We start from the raw sequence: 19,072 nt of genomic DNA, 5'->3' as shown, positions 1-19,072 counted from the left end.
TGTTAAAACACTCAGAAATCAGAGGAAGGAAGGAACAAGTTATATTGGCCAATGAAAGCTATAAACCAGCTGACTATGGAAGAAGACTACTTGGCTCAGAGATGCTTTACTGTTTCCTCCACTTATAGTTGCCTTCCAAAGTGGATTATCATACTCCCTAAATGCCCTACTATTTTGCTCCTTCGCTTTCTTTGCATGACTCACAGCATTGTCATAAATCACATTATGCCTGTACGATTTTTTTTAAAAAAAAAAGAGAAAAACTTCACAAGAAGGGAAAAATAATCATAATTCTATAATGTTATCTTACACCACAGAAAACTGTGTACATTTTTTCCCCATACAGGACATACTTCAAATAAAATAATTTTAACACGAATAATGATAATGTTCCTTCTTCCCGACAGAAGTAGAATTGGTTTTCACCCCAGTTTGGTACATAAATATAAGAAAATAGTCTTTGAATATTTACATCCAGGTGTTTTACATGTTATTTCTTAACATATTTAATTCTCGTTTTCTCTCCAGCCACGGGCATTTTTTCCAAATTTATATACTAATCTCCGACCATCCACACGCTCCAGGATTTCTCTTTTATAATAGTATCTGTTAAAATAAAAACATAGAAAGAGATTTAAGATTAAATACACCTACAGCCCTAAAAGGCCACTGCCAACTAGGCAATCCCTCAGCTAGCTGAAAAGTCTTTATTTTCCATTGATATATATATAATACCTAAGATTATTGTAACTGAAAGACACAAGAAAAAAATGATGTCTTCTTTTTACTTTATATTAATCATATTCTGAGTTTGAATTTCACCATATTTCATGCCATAGAATATTGCCATATTTATCACACATTCTTATGAGATTTCATGGGCTTTTTCCAGATAAGCCAGGATCTGAAATCGGACCAGGAAAGAATCTCATCTTCCATTTAAAAATACATTTTGAACTTCCATAGATTATGGAAAAATGCTCTCAATGTTAAAGCAAAGAGCAAAGAAAAGCCTCACATAGAGTTTGTAAATCTATTTTAAGGTAATGGGTGGGGGGTTTGTCTAGTTTCTGAACATTGCTGGAAATAACAAGGTCTCTGGCCATTACTGGGCCGTTTAAGCCTTTCCAGTTCAGTAGCACATGAATTTTCAGCTTGCTACAACCATGTTTCCTTCCTAGATTGGTTGTTTGGGTGAAAAGCAACAGAACATATATTATATGTATAACACATATGTATGTTATATATATTATAGTATACAGAAACAGGAGGGGAAAGAAAAGACAAAAACCATAATGTTACGTTCTCAAGATTAGTGGGAGACACTCAGCTGTCAAAGAAAGCAACAGGTGCTGCTGACAATTCATTTTTAAAAGTCAACCAGATTCTCCATTCATGTCCAAGTCTTCTACAGCAATATCTCAGCTCACCTCATAGCCCGGCTGAGTTTCTCGTAAGTCATGCTGCTATTGTTTTTCTTCTTTCCCCAGAGCTGAGCCACAGCTTCGGATTTTAAAAATCTGAACACACCTTCTGACCGGTCTTCCCACTTGATTAATCCCGGGTTTTTCTCAGGATTGAGAAGAATATCTCGAATAAATTCCCAAAGATGAGTTCCTCGAGGGTCTGAAAGAGGAAAGGAGGAAGGAGGAAGGAGTGTCTGAAGAGGTCTCTGGGCTATGCTTCCCATTTTTATGTCGTGTTCTTACAGTGTCTCATCTACAGATGGTGAGCTCTCGGTAGGGACAGGCCACAGTTCCTGGAGCGCAGGACCCCCACCTTGGAGATATATAGGCAAAAATGCTGACAGCCTTTATACTGAGGCTGGAGGTGAGTATCAGCCTTTGGCAGTCTGAGCCCCGTGGCAGGCAGGTAGAAGCCCCAGCAACCAGGGGAAGCAGAGTCCAAACCATCCACTGCTTCCTCCTGCCTTTGGCAATGTTTCTGCCCTAAAGATAACATGTTTAAGTCTTCCTCTCATCTCATTTGCCCATTTTTCCTGATATTCTTTCACAGTATGGCATGTGACATGATATTATCATGCGGTACGTGAAACAGCCAAGATAATTGTGAAGCAGGTAGTGAATCTCCACGCATTTAAAAGACGGACAGAAGGCAAAGGAGGTGAAATGCTGTTCTGCATCAATAAATATTTGGTCCCAGGTCTCTTAGGTAGACTTACAGAAGTAAGAAGCTGTAGAGTGGTTAGAGGGATAGTGACAAAACTGGCTAGCCAAAATACTATGTGAAAAGGGTATAAAAAAGTTGTTGTTGTTGACTGTGATGTTAGAAAAGGCAAAACCAGATCCGTAAGTTCAACAGGCAGACCTCCCAGTTTAAGCACAAATCCATCCCACAGTTACTGTAGAGATGGCACCAGAAAGCCCAGGTCAAAAAGAAAAAAAGATTACATAAATCCAACAAGTCAGATGTAGTAGTTTATGAATGAAGAATAACAAACATGGTGACAAGGTGGGCCGGAAGGATAGCAGTCCTTCAGTCTGACTTTAAAAGCATGCAAGGGTTTAGACCAAATTAAGAAGGAAATACAGTATTCAAAGATGTGAAGGTAAATAAAAAATGGTATACAGTGCAACATGAGCAGAATTAGATTTCAGTCAACTAATCCAATATTTTTCTTTGTAATTATAATTGTTTTCTCGAACCAATAAACTGTGGTGGAACTTGTCTATCGACATCAGTAACATACTCAACAGATCATGATACAGAGCAGTATGATACTGAAGAAACTGGAAATGTAGGGGATTAGCCGAGCATGGCAACGTGATCTTTCCTATATGCCAAAGCTGTGACTGAGTTCTTAGAATCATAGAATATCTCAAGTTGGAAGGGAGCCACAAGGATGGTCGAGTCCAACTCCAGGCTCCTCGCAGGACTACCTAAAACTAAACTGTATGACTAAGAGCTTTGTCCGGATGCTCCTTGAACTCAGACAGGCTTGGTGCTCTGACTACTTCCCTGAGCCTGTTCCAGTGATTGACTACCCACTCAGTGAAGAACCTTTTCCTAATGTCCAGTCCGAACTTCCCTTGATGCAGCCTCATTCCATTTCCAGATGTCCTGTTGTTGGTCCCCAGAGAGAGGAGATCAGAACCTCCTCCTCCACTGCCCTCCTTGAGGAACTTGTAGACTGTGATGAGGTCACCCCTCAGCATTCTTTAATCTGTACAAACCAAGTGACCTCAGTTCTTCACAGGTCTCTTTTCAGACCCGTTCTAATTGATTCATTAGCAACCCTGATATACAAACACACACACAAAAAAAGAAACAAAGTATCTGTGTGCAGATAAAAAGTTCAAGAGTTCTGGTTGAGCAAAGTCACAGAGTAGGGTAAGAAGAGTCAGGAAGAGACATAATCTGGAGACCACATTGAAACAGGATGAATTCAAATACTAGAAAATGCAGTGAAAGACCAATATTAAGGTTTTCTATAAGAAACAGGCAATGACACAGGATGCAAAAGACATATAGAAGGTATTTGCAGCATAAAAATCTCAGTAAAGTACACTAGTGGAACTCTGTCCAGAAATCACAATTATGGTAACTTGTCTTCAGAGTCAGGTTGAATCAAAACTAGCAGAAAAAGCAGATGAGGGGAGTGGAAAGACGGTCATATCAGAGGGGAAGAAGGTGGCAGGATTGAGGGGCAGGTGCTTGCTCATTATGCCATGCGTGAGAAGTTCTGCAAGGAGACGCTGAGCAGGGTCTCTGATACATGCTGCACCTAGCAGGCATGGGTAGAAGCATGGCCATGCCTACGCACAGGCCTTCCTGATTTAATCCTGGGTCTCCTTCATCATTCCTTTATTCCAGTCCACCAGCCCAGCTCAACATGGGGCAGAGGCAACTGGTTTCTGGTTGCTTCCCCAGAAGTCCTCACTGATAAAAACAATTTGAAAAGTTTAACAATACTGAGTAAAAAATAACGTAAGCAAACAGTACTAGAAGCAGTCAGATCCTTGGGGGGATTCAATCACAACAATGATCTAACAAGTTTTGCTTTCAAAATGCTTCCTTTTCCCTCCCAAAGGGGATTTGCTTTCAATGTGTTTCTTTTCCTTCAATCAACCATTATAAACATGGATGTTGACTTACTGTGCTTCTTGCTGTGGGACTTTGGGGTATGATCTTGCGATTTTTTCACATCTGAAGGATCTGCAGAAAAGGAAAATGAAGCCTATTTGTAAATTTGATTAAAGGCTTTCCATTGACTAGCAGGTTGAAAGAAATAAAACCACAAAAAAGAATTAATATCTCTTTTAAAGATAATCACTTTTCAGAAGGTAATCTAAGTGAGGAGGAAGGGGGAGAGTTTTGTTTTCTGTACTGTATGTTAATCAGCACACTTCACAAAGAGACCATTGATGAATAAAGAATGAATGCAGAGGTAAACATTTGGCTTTTGAAACCTAAATTTGATTAACAAATACCTCACCTCATGTTATGTGTGAGAGAGAGAAAAATAAGACAATCATGTCTATAAAAGGAATCCTGAATTGTCCCATTATGTCTTAGTCTTTGCAGAAGCATGTATCTTTGGGGGCATATTTGGTTCCGAAGAGATGATCTAATGTGAAATGTATGTGCTGGTACTAATGCACAGAACACCTACTTGACTAAAACATAATGAACTGGCAAAACGTTATTGTTTGAGGGGGCAGGGTGGGGCAACGGGGCTGTGCTGGTAGGAGTTTTTGGCAGCTGGATGTGAATATATTGTTCTGTGGCTCAGAGCCATAGAAACAAGCCATTTCTCATCAATGATACTTTATCACCTGCAGCCAGACAGAGGAGGAATAAGGTTCCTGGCACAAGCGTTTCTTCAGAAATGAAGAAAAAGAAAAGTTTGGCCTGTTCATGACTGTAACCCACCTCGCAGTCTGCATATTCAATCCTCCTGCCCTCAAACCGTCACAGCCTGGCTCTGCTCTTATCATTAGTGAATAGCTTTCATCTGATTGCTCTAAGTGTCGCGAAATCTGTGGGATAGTCCTGAGAGGGAGCCCCTTCTGTGTTTGCTTTTCAGCATACTTCATGCCTGAATTCCATAAAGCAAAGCTTAAGGTCCCACGCACATTTTCCCAGCTTCTATGAATGCACGATTATCATACTTTTCATGGAAACTGGGCATTTGCATGGGAAAATGACTCACAGGAAATATTCATTTGCATAGAAACTTGTTGGATTTGCATGTGAAAAGGTAGATGCAAAGCTATCCATACACTTGCTTTACTCATACATAACTGCAAACATAAACTGAACAGGTCAGTGAGGATAAGCCTAACCTCCACTATTCTGAGCCTGACATAATTATTGTCCTTGACCCCCAAGCAGCAAATGTGCTCTGCATCATTTTGCCTTCCCACTCTCAAAGAGCAGGAATTAGCCTGAACCTCATTCAGTTTAGGGGGAAAAAAGTAAAATGAGGCTTATTTCACTGCCTTTCCTCAGATTATGATTCCCCTGATGTTATTAAAAGTAAGTGGGAACTCCAGGTGAGGACAGCAGGACACAGTCCTTTATTTGCCTTTGTCCTGATTTTGGCTGGGATAAAGCTATTTTTCTTCTTAGTAGCTAGAATAGTGCTATGGTTTGGATTTAGTATGGGATTTGGTATGAGAAGAATGTTGATAATATACTGATGTTTTTCGTTGTTGCTAAGAAATCAAGGACTTCTCCACTTCCCACGTTTTGCTAGCGTGCAGGTGCACAAGAAGCTGGGAGGGAGCATAGCCAGAGCAACGCATCCAAATTGACCAATGGAATATTCCATATCATGCATCAGCATAGAGATGAGGGTTGGCTGGGAAGCTCTATCTCTCTTCCGGGATTACGGTTTTGGGATTTCTCTCCTCTGGGATTCCTAGCCAGGGACGGGCTGGGCATTGGTCAGTAGGTGGTGAGCAGTTGCACTGTGCATCACTTGTTTGTATATTCTATTATTTTTTTTTCATTTTTTTTCAATTATTAAATTGTTTTTATCTCAACTTACGAGTCTTTTTACCTTTACCTTCTGATTCTCTCCCCCGTTCCCTGGGGCGCAGGGGAGACTGAACTAATGGCTGCGTGGTATTTAGCTGCCTGATGGTTAAAACCATGACAGTCTTTTTATATAAATCCTTCTCATTTTAAAATCCCACAATTTGCTTGCAAATGTTTGTTATGCTCCACTTAGCTGGAGATTTATTCTTGGAAGTGCAGTTGCCTTCTGCCTAGCTGGTGTTTTATTCTGCATTTCAGCTGTGTAAATAGCCTCCTGCTCTGCCTCTGCTCCTACATGGAGACAGGTTTCAAACATGCCGTGTTAGGAGGCTGGGGCCGGACAGATGAAAAGAGTTATGATGCAGTTTCAACAAAGCTGTCTTGCAAAACTTTTGACGAAAGGTTGCACAGTATTTGCATATGATTCAGGAATGAGCCATTTTTTTACGGGATATACAAATGTAGTTTTTACAGGAGGCTGTGCCTTTGGCGTGCCACCCTAGCTCTAGGCTTAAGCAGTCAGCGTGTAAACACACCATGCCAGGATCTTGACAGGTCCCCAGTCATGTCAGAGAGCTCTGAAATCCTGGTAGCCATCTTGTGAGAGTGGGTGGAGGCGGCAGAGAAAGCAAATAGAGTGTTTGGCTGGGTTTTTTTAAGATTTGGTGGTTTTCTTCTTCTGGTCAGGTTTTCTGTCTTTTTTTCTTATTTATTGCTGAGTGCATTAGCTTAAACTGTATGTCACTTGGCAAGTCCAGCTGTGCTGGGAGGCTGGGGGACTCAGTGAACAGGCAGGCACAGAGGCTGTGACTGCCACCTACATGCAGAGTCACAGGGTTGCCCCCAGTTCAGAGATAGCGCCTGCGAGGCTGCATCTACAGCAGTGTCCTTTCCTTTCTCAGTCTCCCATGACTTACACTGCTTTCTTCCTCAGGTCTGTTTGCTTAACTGCCTCCTAAGAAGGACCTGCCTTTCTTTCCCCCCTTTCTCACTCCCCTGCCATCTCTGCTCTCCTCTTTTCCCACTGCCTCCCTCTCTCACCTCTGCCACTGTTGTCTGACATGTGTGCCTGGACTGCACTTTTGCCAGGCACTATGGCAAACAGGTTTGCTCTTTCTCTTGCCTTTTAGCAGAAAGTATCTCTGCCCTGTGGAAGCACCATGGAGGGGTGAAGATGCATGAGGTGCCTGCCCTGCTGTCAGCTGAGATGGGCTCAAGTAGGAAGCTCTTCTGCTGGTGCAGTTGGGCAGAGGTCTTGATGTCTGCCCTACGGCTCCCTCAGGCTGACCCCAAACCTGGCCCCAAACCTAGCAGCCTACTCAGCATGAACCAGTGGCTCACTAGGGAAACGCAACCACTTCTGGGGAGGAACGTGTCACTCTTTTGCCCATACCCAGCTACACCACAGAAAAGTGTGGTGGAGCTGGGACATCTTGTCTCTCTGACATTAACATCTTCCCTTTTTACTCAGTCACTTTAAAAGATATGAGGAGATTGCAGATTATTTGATCTTCTTTGTCTTGGCTATTGTAATAATGATAGCTAAAAGAACTGTCAGAATCAGTATTGCTTGGTTTAAAATTACTGGAGGCTCAGATTCAATCCTACAACAGAAGACCACAGAGACTATTATATGTCAGTAGCTCTGGGACAAGTGACAAACAATTAACAATATAATTACGAGTTCCTTACCAGGAAGCTGATGACTAGGTGTCGTCATGGAAATTTGAGCACGACAGAGTGTTTTACTGTCCAATAGCTCTGGGAATTAAAAAGAAGACGTTTAAAGTAATAGCCTCAGACAACAATAAAACCATCTCAGAAATGCATGAAGTATTGTGATGTTAGTTACCTACTGTGCTACCATAGCCACTGTCATACAGGTAATTATCTTCTTTCCAGGACACCACTAATGACGGATCTGAAGGTAAAGGACCAAAATGAAAATCAGATCACTAAAAGAACATTTTTTACCACAGAGGTGAATATTGAGCACTGGGGGAATAAGAAATGTGCAAAAAAAAGAGCTGTTAAGGGAACCAAGAAGTGAAGGGGCTATGCACAAAATGATTTCCTTTCACTCAAATTATGGATGCAGTTTTGCATACTCAGGCAAATGTACTTACACAAAGCACTGACTTTTAGAAATAATGTAGTAGGCTTTTCCTTTTCTTGGCTAACGTATCATTTATGCCTGCCCTTGAAGGAGATTTTCTATGCCAGATCAACTCTAATTCTACCCAATCCAGTCCTGAATTCTCAGCCTCTGGTGATTATGACAGTGCTTTGGTGCCATAGAGATGAAAGTGTTCTCAAATATCTAGTAATACAGGAGATGCTTATAATGAGTATTTCTATAATGGTAGAACTCGAAAGACCCCTCTGAAACAGAGCTTCACGTGTAAGCACGTAGTGAGGAACATCAAAACCTAATCCTAGATGAAGGTCCATTTTATTCCAGGCATGTCAAGTCCCCATCCTTAACCTAAAAACCACATTCATGATAAAAGAGGAATAACTTTTAGTGACCTTCTGGTCAGATGGATCAATACAAGCAGAACAGAAGTATTGTCTTTATGACCTGTACATTGATCACCAAATTACTGCACTACAGTGCATTTTTGAGGTCAGAAGCCTTAAAAATCTCTTTTTCCTTTGAATTCAGATCAGAAAGGATGATATGTAAGGTTCAAATATAGGTTTTACTTAATTTTTTCATGTTCATTTAAATGAAATAAAAAAAAACCAACCAAAAATGATTTATAGCTAAGTCATAATGTTTGGCTGAGTTACCACTTATGACATAGGAATTCAGCAGGCATGCTAAGTAATAGCTGCATGTTTGGGCACCCAGAGCTTTTGTTCCTACAATAGCACGCACCCTTTGCTTGCTTGGATACCTGATCTGCCTAATGTTGCCTCTGAAAACAGGCCTTACCTAGCCACAACATGGGGAGACAGCTGGTCTTCCCATCTTGGCCTTTTTCAGTACTCATGTCTTTGCAACTGCGATGGTCTACTAGGATGAGGAAGGCTTCCCCTCTAAACCACCAGCCCTATCCCTGCTGGCTCACGAGGAGTCCCTTCCCCAGCAGCCCCAATCCACATCGCCTGCTCCTCCCCATGCAGAAACTAAACCCACTCCCACTGCCTGTGGTCAGCATCGCCAGAGTTCCACCAAGCCATTTCTGATTCAGCACAGCTAGAAGAACCATCAGTTGGTCCTGGGCTTTGACCTTTCCAGGATGTGCAGCTGAGGTATTTCGCACTGCACAGTGTATCTCTAGTGGGAGGAGGAACTAATATTATACCAAGATCTCATAAATCAGAACTTAAAGGATTACTGTAGTTTCCTATATGGCAAGCATCAAGGCTGCTGCCTGCACATCACCTGTACTATGCAGGCACAGGCAAGGAGTGGATTGCAGATTGCAATGCTTGCCTGCTGCAAGAAGATGAGTAGTGTCCCTAGCTGGAGAGAGTGGGCTCCTTCAGGTTAGCTGAATGAACAGGCTGGCAGTATTTGTCGGAGACATCGCATACTACAAATCTGTATTTATTCTGCCAGTAGATAGTAAAACATGGCTCATGAACACACGCACATATAAAGAGGCTGGGACTAGTGGGATAGAGAGTGTTTGGCTATGGACAGAGGTGCTCTGGCAAAGGAACCAGGAAAATAATCGTGCCTGAAGAGGAGGATTGAGTCGAGCTGAAGTTCTTTTCTCGGTGAAACGAAGTCCTGGGAGGAAAGGGATCTAGCTATGAACACACTGGGAAAAAGAACTGCCACAGGAAAAATGCAGATTTGGTCAAATCAAAATACTACCTGAATTCCAATTTCATTGAAACATGTGAACAAATTGAAATGTAATATTTTTCTCTCAAAAGTTGTTTTGCTTGGAAATTTCCTCACGTTTCAAGGCATTAACAGCACTTCATAACAAAATATTTTTTCTCTCTTTTTTTAAACTGAGAATACTGTGAAAATAGTTGGTTTGAAATCTGCTGCATGAAACATAGAACGAAGTCCTCTACAAAGCTGTACTCACTGAGTACTGCAAACTATTCCAACTCTGAACATCAGTATAGACTGCTGATACTGCAGAGGTCTCCCACGAAAAGTGGCCACATGCAAATTATGATATGGTGGTACTACCTGAAACCTCAAAAAAGTAGACATTGTCTGCATAATACACTTTCAATTTTATTTAATGCCATTTTGATATCTCTCTCTTGGAATGGTTTCCCCTTTTTGTCACCATCAAAAGACAAGTTACTTAACTGTTACTCACCTGTTTGCTCTGTCTTCACAATGACATTATGAGATTGGTACATGTCACTTCCACACTGGCCTGCAAGAAAGCATATGGCAGGTAGGACGTATGACAATGAGCACAGAAGCATCCAAGGTATTAGCTCTGTGCAACAACGGCTACAGCTGAGCCAGAGGGCTAATTTTGAAGTGGGAAATATACCCTTTCCCTTGGTCCTTCAGACTTCTGCCTTATGTCATATCTAAGCAATTTAGCAATACAGTGAATTAGGTATAAGCAGTATAGCAAACACAGGAAATGAGATCTGCCAGGTGGGTCTCTGGGGAACATAAGCGGCTTCTGAAGATCCCAGAATTCAGACCACTGTACATGTGTATCTGCCTAATAATTATTTACCATTCCATTTTAGGTGCTGAAGGTTGCTGTAAAGCAGTTGCCCTGCTGTCCCAGCTGCCTGAGTGAATTCCTGCAGGCTCATACTGCACAGATGTTCCCCGTTGATATCAAACTCCTGGAAGGGTATGCAGTTGGCATCCAGTTGGTTGGTATCAAGGAGATGCTGCAGCCACTCCCAGACTTGAAACTTAGTCCAGTACTGCGGATGTATTTCATGCCACTGGGTTCCATAAAAGCTGCTGGACACTGGAAAAGAAAATAGGTATTTACTGTCTCTGTTAGCATCATGGGATTATGTTGATGACAAGAAAGGTCTATAGCTAAATTGCATGCCCTGCAAGTCCATAGATCTAGATTCTTTTTTCAGTCCTTAACACTAGCTCAGTAGCTATTGCTGGAGAAGGTACTGTTGGTTTTTTGCCTCCATTTTCCAATTAAAAACTGGGAATTATTACATTACACCTCTCTTGGCAGATTGAGTATATAGAAATTAATTTATTAATGTTGGCTAAATACACCAAAATTCTTTGATGGAAGATACCTTACAGAAGTATTGTTGAAAAGGTATGTTGATCCTTGTGTGGGAAAATAATTTTAGTGCATCAGAAAATGATGTAAAAGCCTTGCAAAATTCTCATAATGTGACGTGGAAATTTTCTTTGAATGAGGACTTAATGAGGACTGAATTGTGGGATTAAATTAAAGAACAGTAAAAGGAGGAAAATCAGGATAGAGGAGGAATCTGTCTTGGTAGATGAGGGCTGGGTCAGGGACCAATTAAGCAATCTGGACGTCCATAAATCCATGGGCCCTGATGGGATGCACCTGCGGGTGCTGAGGGAGCTGGCGGAAGTCATTGCTAGGCCACTCTCCATCATCTTTGCTAAGTCGTGGGCAACGGGAGAGGTGCCTGAGGACTGGAGGAAAGCGAATGTCACTCCAGTCTTCAAAAAGGGCAAGAAGGAGGACCCGGGTAACTATAGACCGGTCAGCCTCACCTCCATCCCCGGAAAGGTGATGGAACAACTTGTTCTTGGTGCTGTCTCTAGGCACATCAAGGATAGGGGGATCATTAGGGGCACTCAACATGGCTTCACCAAGGGGAAGTCATGCTTAACCAACTTGATAGCCTTTTATGAGGATGTAACCCGGTGGATAGATGATGGTAAAGCTGTGGATGTGGTTTATCTTGATTTCAGTAAAGCGTTTGACACGGTCTCCCACAGCATCCTCACAGCTAAACTGAGGAAGTGTGGTCTGGATGATCAGGTAGTGAGGTGGATTGTGAACTGGCTGAAGGAAAGAAGCCAGAGAGTGGTGGTCAATGGGACAGAGTCCAGTTGGAGGCCTGTGTCTAGCGGAGTCCCTCAAGGGTCGGTACTGGGACCAGTACTATTCAATATATTCATTAATGGCTTGGATGAGGGACTAGAGTGCACTGTCAGCAAGTTCGCTGATGACACAAAACTGGGAGGAGTGGCTGACGCACCGGAAGGCTGCGCAGCCATTCAGAGAGACCTGGACAGGCTGGAGAGTTGGGCGGGGAGAAATTTCATGAAATATAACAAGGGCAAGTGTAGAGTCCTGCATCTGGGCAAGAACAACCCCATGTACCAGTACAAGTTGGGGGCAGACCTGTTGGAGACCAGCGTAGGGGAAAGGGACCTGGGGGTCCTAGTGGACAGCAAGACGACCATGAGCCAGCAATGTGCCCTTGTGGCCAAGAAGGCCAATGGCATCCTGGGGTGTATTAGAAGGGGTGTGGTTAGCAGGTCAAGAGAGGTTCTCCTCCCCCTCTACTCTGCCCTGGTGAGGACGCATCTGGAATATTGTGTCCAGTTCTGGGCCCCTCAGTTCAAGAAGGACAGGGAACTGCTAGAGAGAGTCCAGCGCAGAGCCACGAAGATGATTAAGGGAGTGGAACATCTCCCTTATGAGGAGAGGCTGAGGGAGCTGGGTCTCTTTAGCTTGGAGAAGAGGAGACTGAGGGGTGACCTCATTAATGTTTATAAATATGTAAAGGGCAAGTGTCATGAGGATGGAGCCAGGCTCTTCTCAGTGACATCCCTTGACAGGACAAGGGGCAATGGGTGTAAGCTGGAACACAGGAGGTTCCACATAAATATGAGGAAAAACTTCTTTACGGTGAGGGTGACCGAACACTGGAACAGGCTGCCCAGAGAGGTTGCGGAGTCTCCTTCTCTGGAGACATTCAAAACCCGCCTGGACACGTTCCTGTGTGATATGGTCTAGGCAATCCTGCTCCGGCAGGGGGATTGGACTAGATGATCTTTCGAGGTCCCTTCCAATCCCTAACATTCTGTGATTCTGTGATATTGTTCCACAGTAGAAGCCTATCAGTATGGCTGTGAGCTTCATGATAGAGCTCATGTTCTGATGAACGCATGTTGTTTCTGTGGTCTGGTATGGTGATTTTTGAATGCAGTTGTAAAACTCACTTTTAGTTACGGAAGTTGCCTAATGTTCTTTTTAGGATTTCTGAATCTTTTCTTGGCAATCTTAAACCGCTCTCAGTTGTATGTCATTGCACGACAATAATTTACATGTGCAAATTAAAGAAATTGTATGTAGGGATAGGATAATTAGATAAGATAAGAGCAAAGGCAGGACTGCTTTGGTCTGCTGTCACAGAAGGGCTGGCAAAAGGAGTTCAGTGCAATTTATTCCTTGGGAAAGGAGGACAATGGAGTATGCCAGGCAGAGATGGTGGTGTGATAAAATGCTGACAAGTGCATGAAGGGTTTAAGGATGAGGGAATGAGAAATTGCAGATGTGGCTGAATTAACAGGAGAAGGAAAGACTACCACTGCCTAGCTCTACAGTAGCCTCACTAGAGGACGTGGCACCAGTCAGTTCTGTCTCCCCAAGAAAAAGATTACCCACAAAGCTGTGACAAATACTGACAACAGTGGATATTGGTAGAGGACCACAAGCAACAGAGTTGGCACATTTTAAGAAATCACCTCCTTTCAAGTCCTGCTAGACCTCAGGTCTCTGTGGTTGAGATACAGTGCACAATGCTAGTTTCCAGGTAAACACAAAAAAGCTCCTCAGTTACTTAGGTTTCTTTGTCAATATTGGCCAGCTAGGTCTGTGTCAGTAACTTAGGGAGTTTGCAGGACTCTTTCTCATTCTCCTGTTGAAGGATTTGGGGAATGAGTGTGGAAATGATCGAGTGCGGTATGTCAGAGAATAAAGGTTTGATGGAGCCATCAAGTCTTCCCTGAAAAGGCGGCTGATAAGTATTTCCACCACTTCAGAAGGATAAAGGAATTTCAGAGGCCACTAGACTCTTAATGTAAATGGAGAGCCTTTAGTGAGAGGAAAGAGCAGCTAGGTAAAAGGAAGTGGTGAATGATCGTAGAGGCTGGTCAGAGCTTTCGGCTTCCTGTCCATCTAAAACATAAGTGAATCCTGAGGAGTTTCACACTGGAAACATGAAAACAGACCCCACCATTTCTCTTCACAAAATCCGGTGCAAAGTGAAACACATCCAGGACTTTTTTCCCCGTGAATCTGTTACAGAAAAGTCAGCACATTTATTAAGTGCACACTTATGTATTCCTTTGTATTTAGAAGTTACACATGAAAAAGAACAAGAGTTTCGTTGAGCGGGAACTTTCACTGTAAGTTTTGTTGCAGAATTATTTGGATTAGAAAGACAACTGCAGTATGTGTTTGCTCACATTTTAAGGTTTACCCATTTTAAAAATGGGTATTTTAAAAATTATGTCGAACTATAAATACATATACGTCTATATTTTTATACTGAGAGAGGATATATATGAACACATTTTCATATATATAGCCATATAATCAGAAAAACATAATAAAAAAATAGACAAGTTCTCAGATCACAAGCTATCTAGTGCTCTAATGCCAGTCTAATTGGAAAACTATCTAGTAATTAAAGCTGAAAAAGCAAATACAGTAAAGGAGCAAAAAGACTATTCCCTTGGAAAGCTGGAGGGGTGATAAGCATTGAAGAATAATGTTGGTTCAGAGAAGGCGTGAGGGGTAAATGTAAGAGAGAAAGAATTCTGGACTGAGGAGAGGGAACTTTAGGCACTTTCAAATACCACTAAATTCATTTTAAGAAAAAGAATCAGTAAGAAAATTAATCATAAACTGGTCACTTCCAGAAACTTAGTGTTGCGAGTTCAGCTTTTTACAAATAAAGTAACAAATGGAAATTTTTCTTACCAGAAGTGAAACTACAGTAAATTATTATTACTGAAAAATACTACTTGTGCATGCTTAAAGGTAGTATTAGCCCCTTCCGCCGCTGCCTCCCCCCAAACAACATGGCTCAGAGCCACTGAATTCCTCTTACCACTGCATGTGGAATATCCATCTGTCCAGGAAGGCTGCTGGTGGAGTAGATTGCTGCTGGAATTGATACTCATTCTGCCAGCTCCTTCCAAAATCATGATCTGTAAGTGAATCGAACAGCTTAGTGAGCAGTGTCTAGTCCAAGAGGTAAACGGCAAAAAAAAAAAAAAATCCACTGGAAGTGAGGAAGCCAATTCCATTTGTAGAAGATAGAACTGAAATCAAGAACATGTTGCCACAACCCCTTTTCCACTGCCACAAAATCTCCTTATGATAAACATTACCATGATTGATTTGCATATGCAAGAAGCAAGTTTCTACAGCTGCCCATCCATAAATGAATAATCTGTAATCGGAAATGAAGCCGAATGAAAAGACAAGGCTCCTGACAGAGCAATACAGGAAAACTGCCAAGCTTTGAGAAATGAAATACTAGATGGTTTTACTTGTTTTTTTCTAATTTAAAGAGAAATGTGGTTTAAACATGCTTTTCTTTTTAGGAGAGAGGAAAAACTTTTCAAAAATTGCAAATGAAACTGTACAGTTGACAACAACCTGTGTTCAGAAACTTCCTCACACAGAAGGATCCACATGTTAATGCTACAGGGAGGTAATGATACAGGGAATATCTTGCCAGCTGACCCAGTTTCTTCTCTGATTTGTGTCAGCAGTGTCCATAACATCTCAGTAACAAATATCACAGATCATACATTTCAAACCACTGAAAAATCAGATGGTCAAAGATCTTGTAAATGAGACACCCATTGTTGTAACAGAAACAGCATTCCCTCTTTTAAGTGACACAAACTTTATTTTCTACTTATCTCACCATTAGCACCATGAGTAAAACTGTCCTTTATTTTATTTATACTTTAAAAAAAAACCCACTACTTATATGTTATTCTAGAAAAATGTCACATTTTATCACAGGCTCAATCGTTCCAGTGAAGGTATACAAAATTCCCCAGTTACAGGTATTCTTGGTATTTTACGATATCTTTCAGTGGTTTGAAGTTGCAAAGTTTAAAAATATACATTATAACCATAGACATTCTTCAAGAGTTTGGGAAAGTAATTTGTTAAATATTATAAAGGCTTCAGATTGTTATTCTTATATAAATACACAGAAAAAAAACCCAAACCATTGTTCAAAAATATTCTAAAATGAAAGCCACAAAGTCCATAAAAGTGAAACATTAGACATCTGAATGGCATATGCATGCAACTAGACTTCACCTTGGAATTAAAAAGAGGATGAAATACAAAATGGACTTTTGAAAGTTAAAGTCACTGGTCTTGTCTGTTTACTCACTGAGGCCAGTGAGAAAACTTCCACTGAGAGCACAGCCTGACCACATACAAGCTCATATCAGCAACTTTTTTTGGTAGAAGAAAAGGAGTCAACAGAAACACTCACTGCCTTGGTTTTGAAGAACAGCCTGAAAATGACCTGGCCTGGTATTTTCCTCTGTCATTTAAAATAAACTATGTACGTTCTAAAAGTTACAAGTCTCTCTCTCTTCCATCCCCCTCATATGTATCTATTTAGAAAGGGAGAGGCAGAGGTTACTGAAAATTGCTTAAAACCCCAAAGCCTTAGGAAGTTTACCACAGGGAATGGTGTTTTACAGTATAACCTAGTTCAGGGCCTTTTTATGTAGCTATACAGAAGGGCAAAATCAAATCATGGATGTTCTAACAGTTGCTTTCCACTCTTAAGTCTAGCCAATCTGTGACTCGGTGACCACCAGCAAGGAGGATTTCATTTCTCATAGCAGGTATGTGGGGGCATAAAACATTAACAATTAAGAGAGCTAACTATGGTCCCACTCTGGCCAAATAAAAAATGACTGTCACATCAGTCAGAAAATTTATGCAAGTTAGAAGAGAAGACATTTTTTAGCCCCGTGTTAAAGCCAAGTGACTTAGTATTGTGAGGGAGAAAGTGAAAGGAAGCATTTAAATTTATTATACTGATTATAAATATGTTCAGCATATAACATGAATAAAATTTATCACATATAGTTGATATATAAGAACTTTCAAGTAATGCATTTTTGACAGTCAATACATACAGTTCTGAGATTGTACAGGTTGATGATATATCAATTCATTTCTTTAACTTGGGTTTTAATCATTTAAGACAATTAGACATGAATGACTAAAGTATTAATGATAAAGACCTTATTACAGTATCAAATAGAGGTGAGGTAGAATAACAGCTATTCTGGGAAAACTATAAAACTTCAGGATTAGCAAAACACTCTTAGGAGCTTAGTTTGGTAAATTTACTTCTTTTTTAAAAATTACAGTATGCACTTTATATTAAATTTCAATTTATTGATCTGAAGTCACATTTTCAGAAACCATTTCAGAATTTCAGGGACTGTGTTATGTGGTTTTGCCTTCTACAACTTCTGCAGTTTCTGGAATTCTACATAATTTTCATGCCTAATACTTGTGCAAATAAAAATGTGGCTGGGAAAATGTGTGTATATGAATTGAAATTATTTCTGTGTTCAAGCTCCTGTGTAATTTTGCCCTGAAAATTCAGTTCCGGTAAACTCTCATTTTTCATTCTTCTTAACTAATCAGATGAATTTCCAAACAGAAAGATCCTATGATACTTTGATTCAGCAACTGAAGCTAAATAAACCAAATCATGTGTCTTGCATAGCTTTTCCACCTGAGGAGTAACCAAAACAAATGCATGTTAGAGATCTGAGAAGAAGCATTGCGACAGCCTTTTCCCTAGATTCAGATTTCAGTTGTTTTCCTTTAAAATCTTCTTCCCCGTCACAGTCTAGCAGACAATTGCTCTCCATGGTATCCCTAAACAACATTAATAGTATTTTCAGATAATGTGCATGGGACTTGCTTTATAAATTGATGCAATTAATGCATCCCGCTTTTGAAAGTTATGTAAGTTATCTCAACCAGAGTAACTTAATTAATTTCCAGTATCACCTGTAGGAACAATTGTGCATGAGAGGAAGAATTTGCAATATGACATTAATCATAGGAACAGGACTGGATTTAGCTTTAACCCAAACTTTCCCAAAGTTCTGTGTATTATTCAAGGTATTGTTTTTTTGTTGATTCGAAAATTGTCAATTCACCTTCCCTTAACTTAATGCAAGGGTGTTCACTGTTTGGAAATCTTTCTAGCACTTTGTTCAGGGTGAATATAAAGTCCCACTAACATAACTTCCACGCCTTTGCTTGGAAGTGTACAGCACTATGCTCAAGAACATTTTCCCTATGAAAACTGAACTGTGTTTTTTCTCCATTTCATCCTGTGTATGCCTTTCTTTGATACAAGTTCATGGCAGATTTATACTTATAGCAGTGTCTCATCCCATACCTGGAAAGATTTTGAGTCACGATATTGGAAGGGGCATGGTCTTCATTAGTTTAGGGCCCGATCCTCAAATCTCCCTTGTGTACAGACAAACCTGAGTAAAGGGTGTGAAGCCTCAAGGAGAAGGACACATAATATGTTCAGTTTTCTTTTAATCATATGCCATGTATCAAAGCAAGTGGTGGAACTAATGAAGCCTGGTTTCCTATGAATGTGTATCTTGTGGTTGGATTCTCTGGTGTCTAGTAAGATGTGAGTGCTGATTGAAGTTTTTCCCACGGTTGGGGCATTCATAATATCTCATTGTCTCAAAGGAGTGAGCTCAAGATTCACTCTTTCTTTCAGATGGAGTATTAATAGATTTTCCTCCTGTACTTGGCAGCCGGTTTTCATTAATCCTTTAAGAGCTTCATATCTTTGAGATTTCTCCCCCATATCAAATTTAATTAAAATTAGTGATGGGGCTCAAAGATTTTTACAGGCCAAATGCAAAAGCCAACACACAGACAGAATAACCACAAAAGCCTCGTTTCCTCAGGAAACCCTGGTAAAAAGGAATTCTAGCTGAGTTGAAATTTTGGAAAACTATATCAAGATCTTGGGATCTGTCTCTCAACTAAGACATGGTACATTATAAATGAAAGCACACGTGAAATATCATATGTGTATGTACACACATGTA

At 40.9% G+C, this 19,072-nt stretch overlaps 1 protein-coding gene across 3 annotated transcripts; it reads right to left on the bottom strand.

Annotated features, from left to right (window-relative positions):
• Window positions 1-506: 506 nt before the first annotated feature.
• On the bottom strand, window positions 507-15,130 carry EHF (ETS homologous factor). 3 transcript variants are annotated; one of them, XM_068399032.1, is made up of 8 exons: window positions 15,031-15,130; window positions 10,677-10,922; window positions 10,299-10,358; window positions 7,856-7,924; window positions 7,696-7,764; window positions 4,117-4,167; window positions 1,431-1,626; window positions 507-606 (listed from the first exon to the last, which is right to left on the bottom strand). In XM_068399032.1, the coding sequence occupies exons 1-8, from the start codon at window positions 15,125-15,127 to the stop codon at window positions 507-509; spliced, it is 888 nt and encodes a 295-aa protein (XP_068255133.1). In that variant the 5' UTR covers window positions 15,128-15,130. The 3 variants fall into 3 exon arrangements, with proteins under 3 accessions (XP_068255133.1, XP_068255132.1, XP_068255134.1); XM_068399031.1 differs by having other exon boundaries at window positions 4,117-4,176; window positions 15,031-15,127; XM_068399033.1 differs by lacking the exon at window positions 7,696-7,764 and having other exon boundaries at window positions 4,117-4,176.
• Between the last annotated feature and the right edge of the window lie 3,942 nt (window positions 15,131-19,072).

Source organism: Nyctibius grandis, chromosome 4 (assembly GCF_013368605.1).
Source record: "Nyctibius grandis isolate bNycGra1 chromosome 4, bNycGra1.pri, whole genome shotgun sequence".
Taxonomy (NCBI): domain Eukaryota; kingdom Metazoa; phylum Chordata; class Aves; order Nyctibiiformes; family Nyctibiidae; genus Nyctibius; species Nyctibius grandis.
This window is presented reverse-complemented; position numbering and strand designations above follow the sequence as displayed.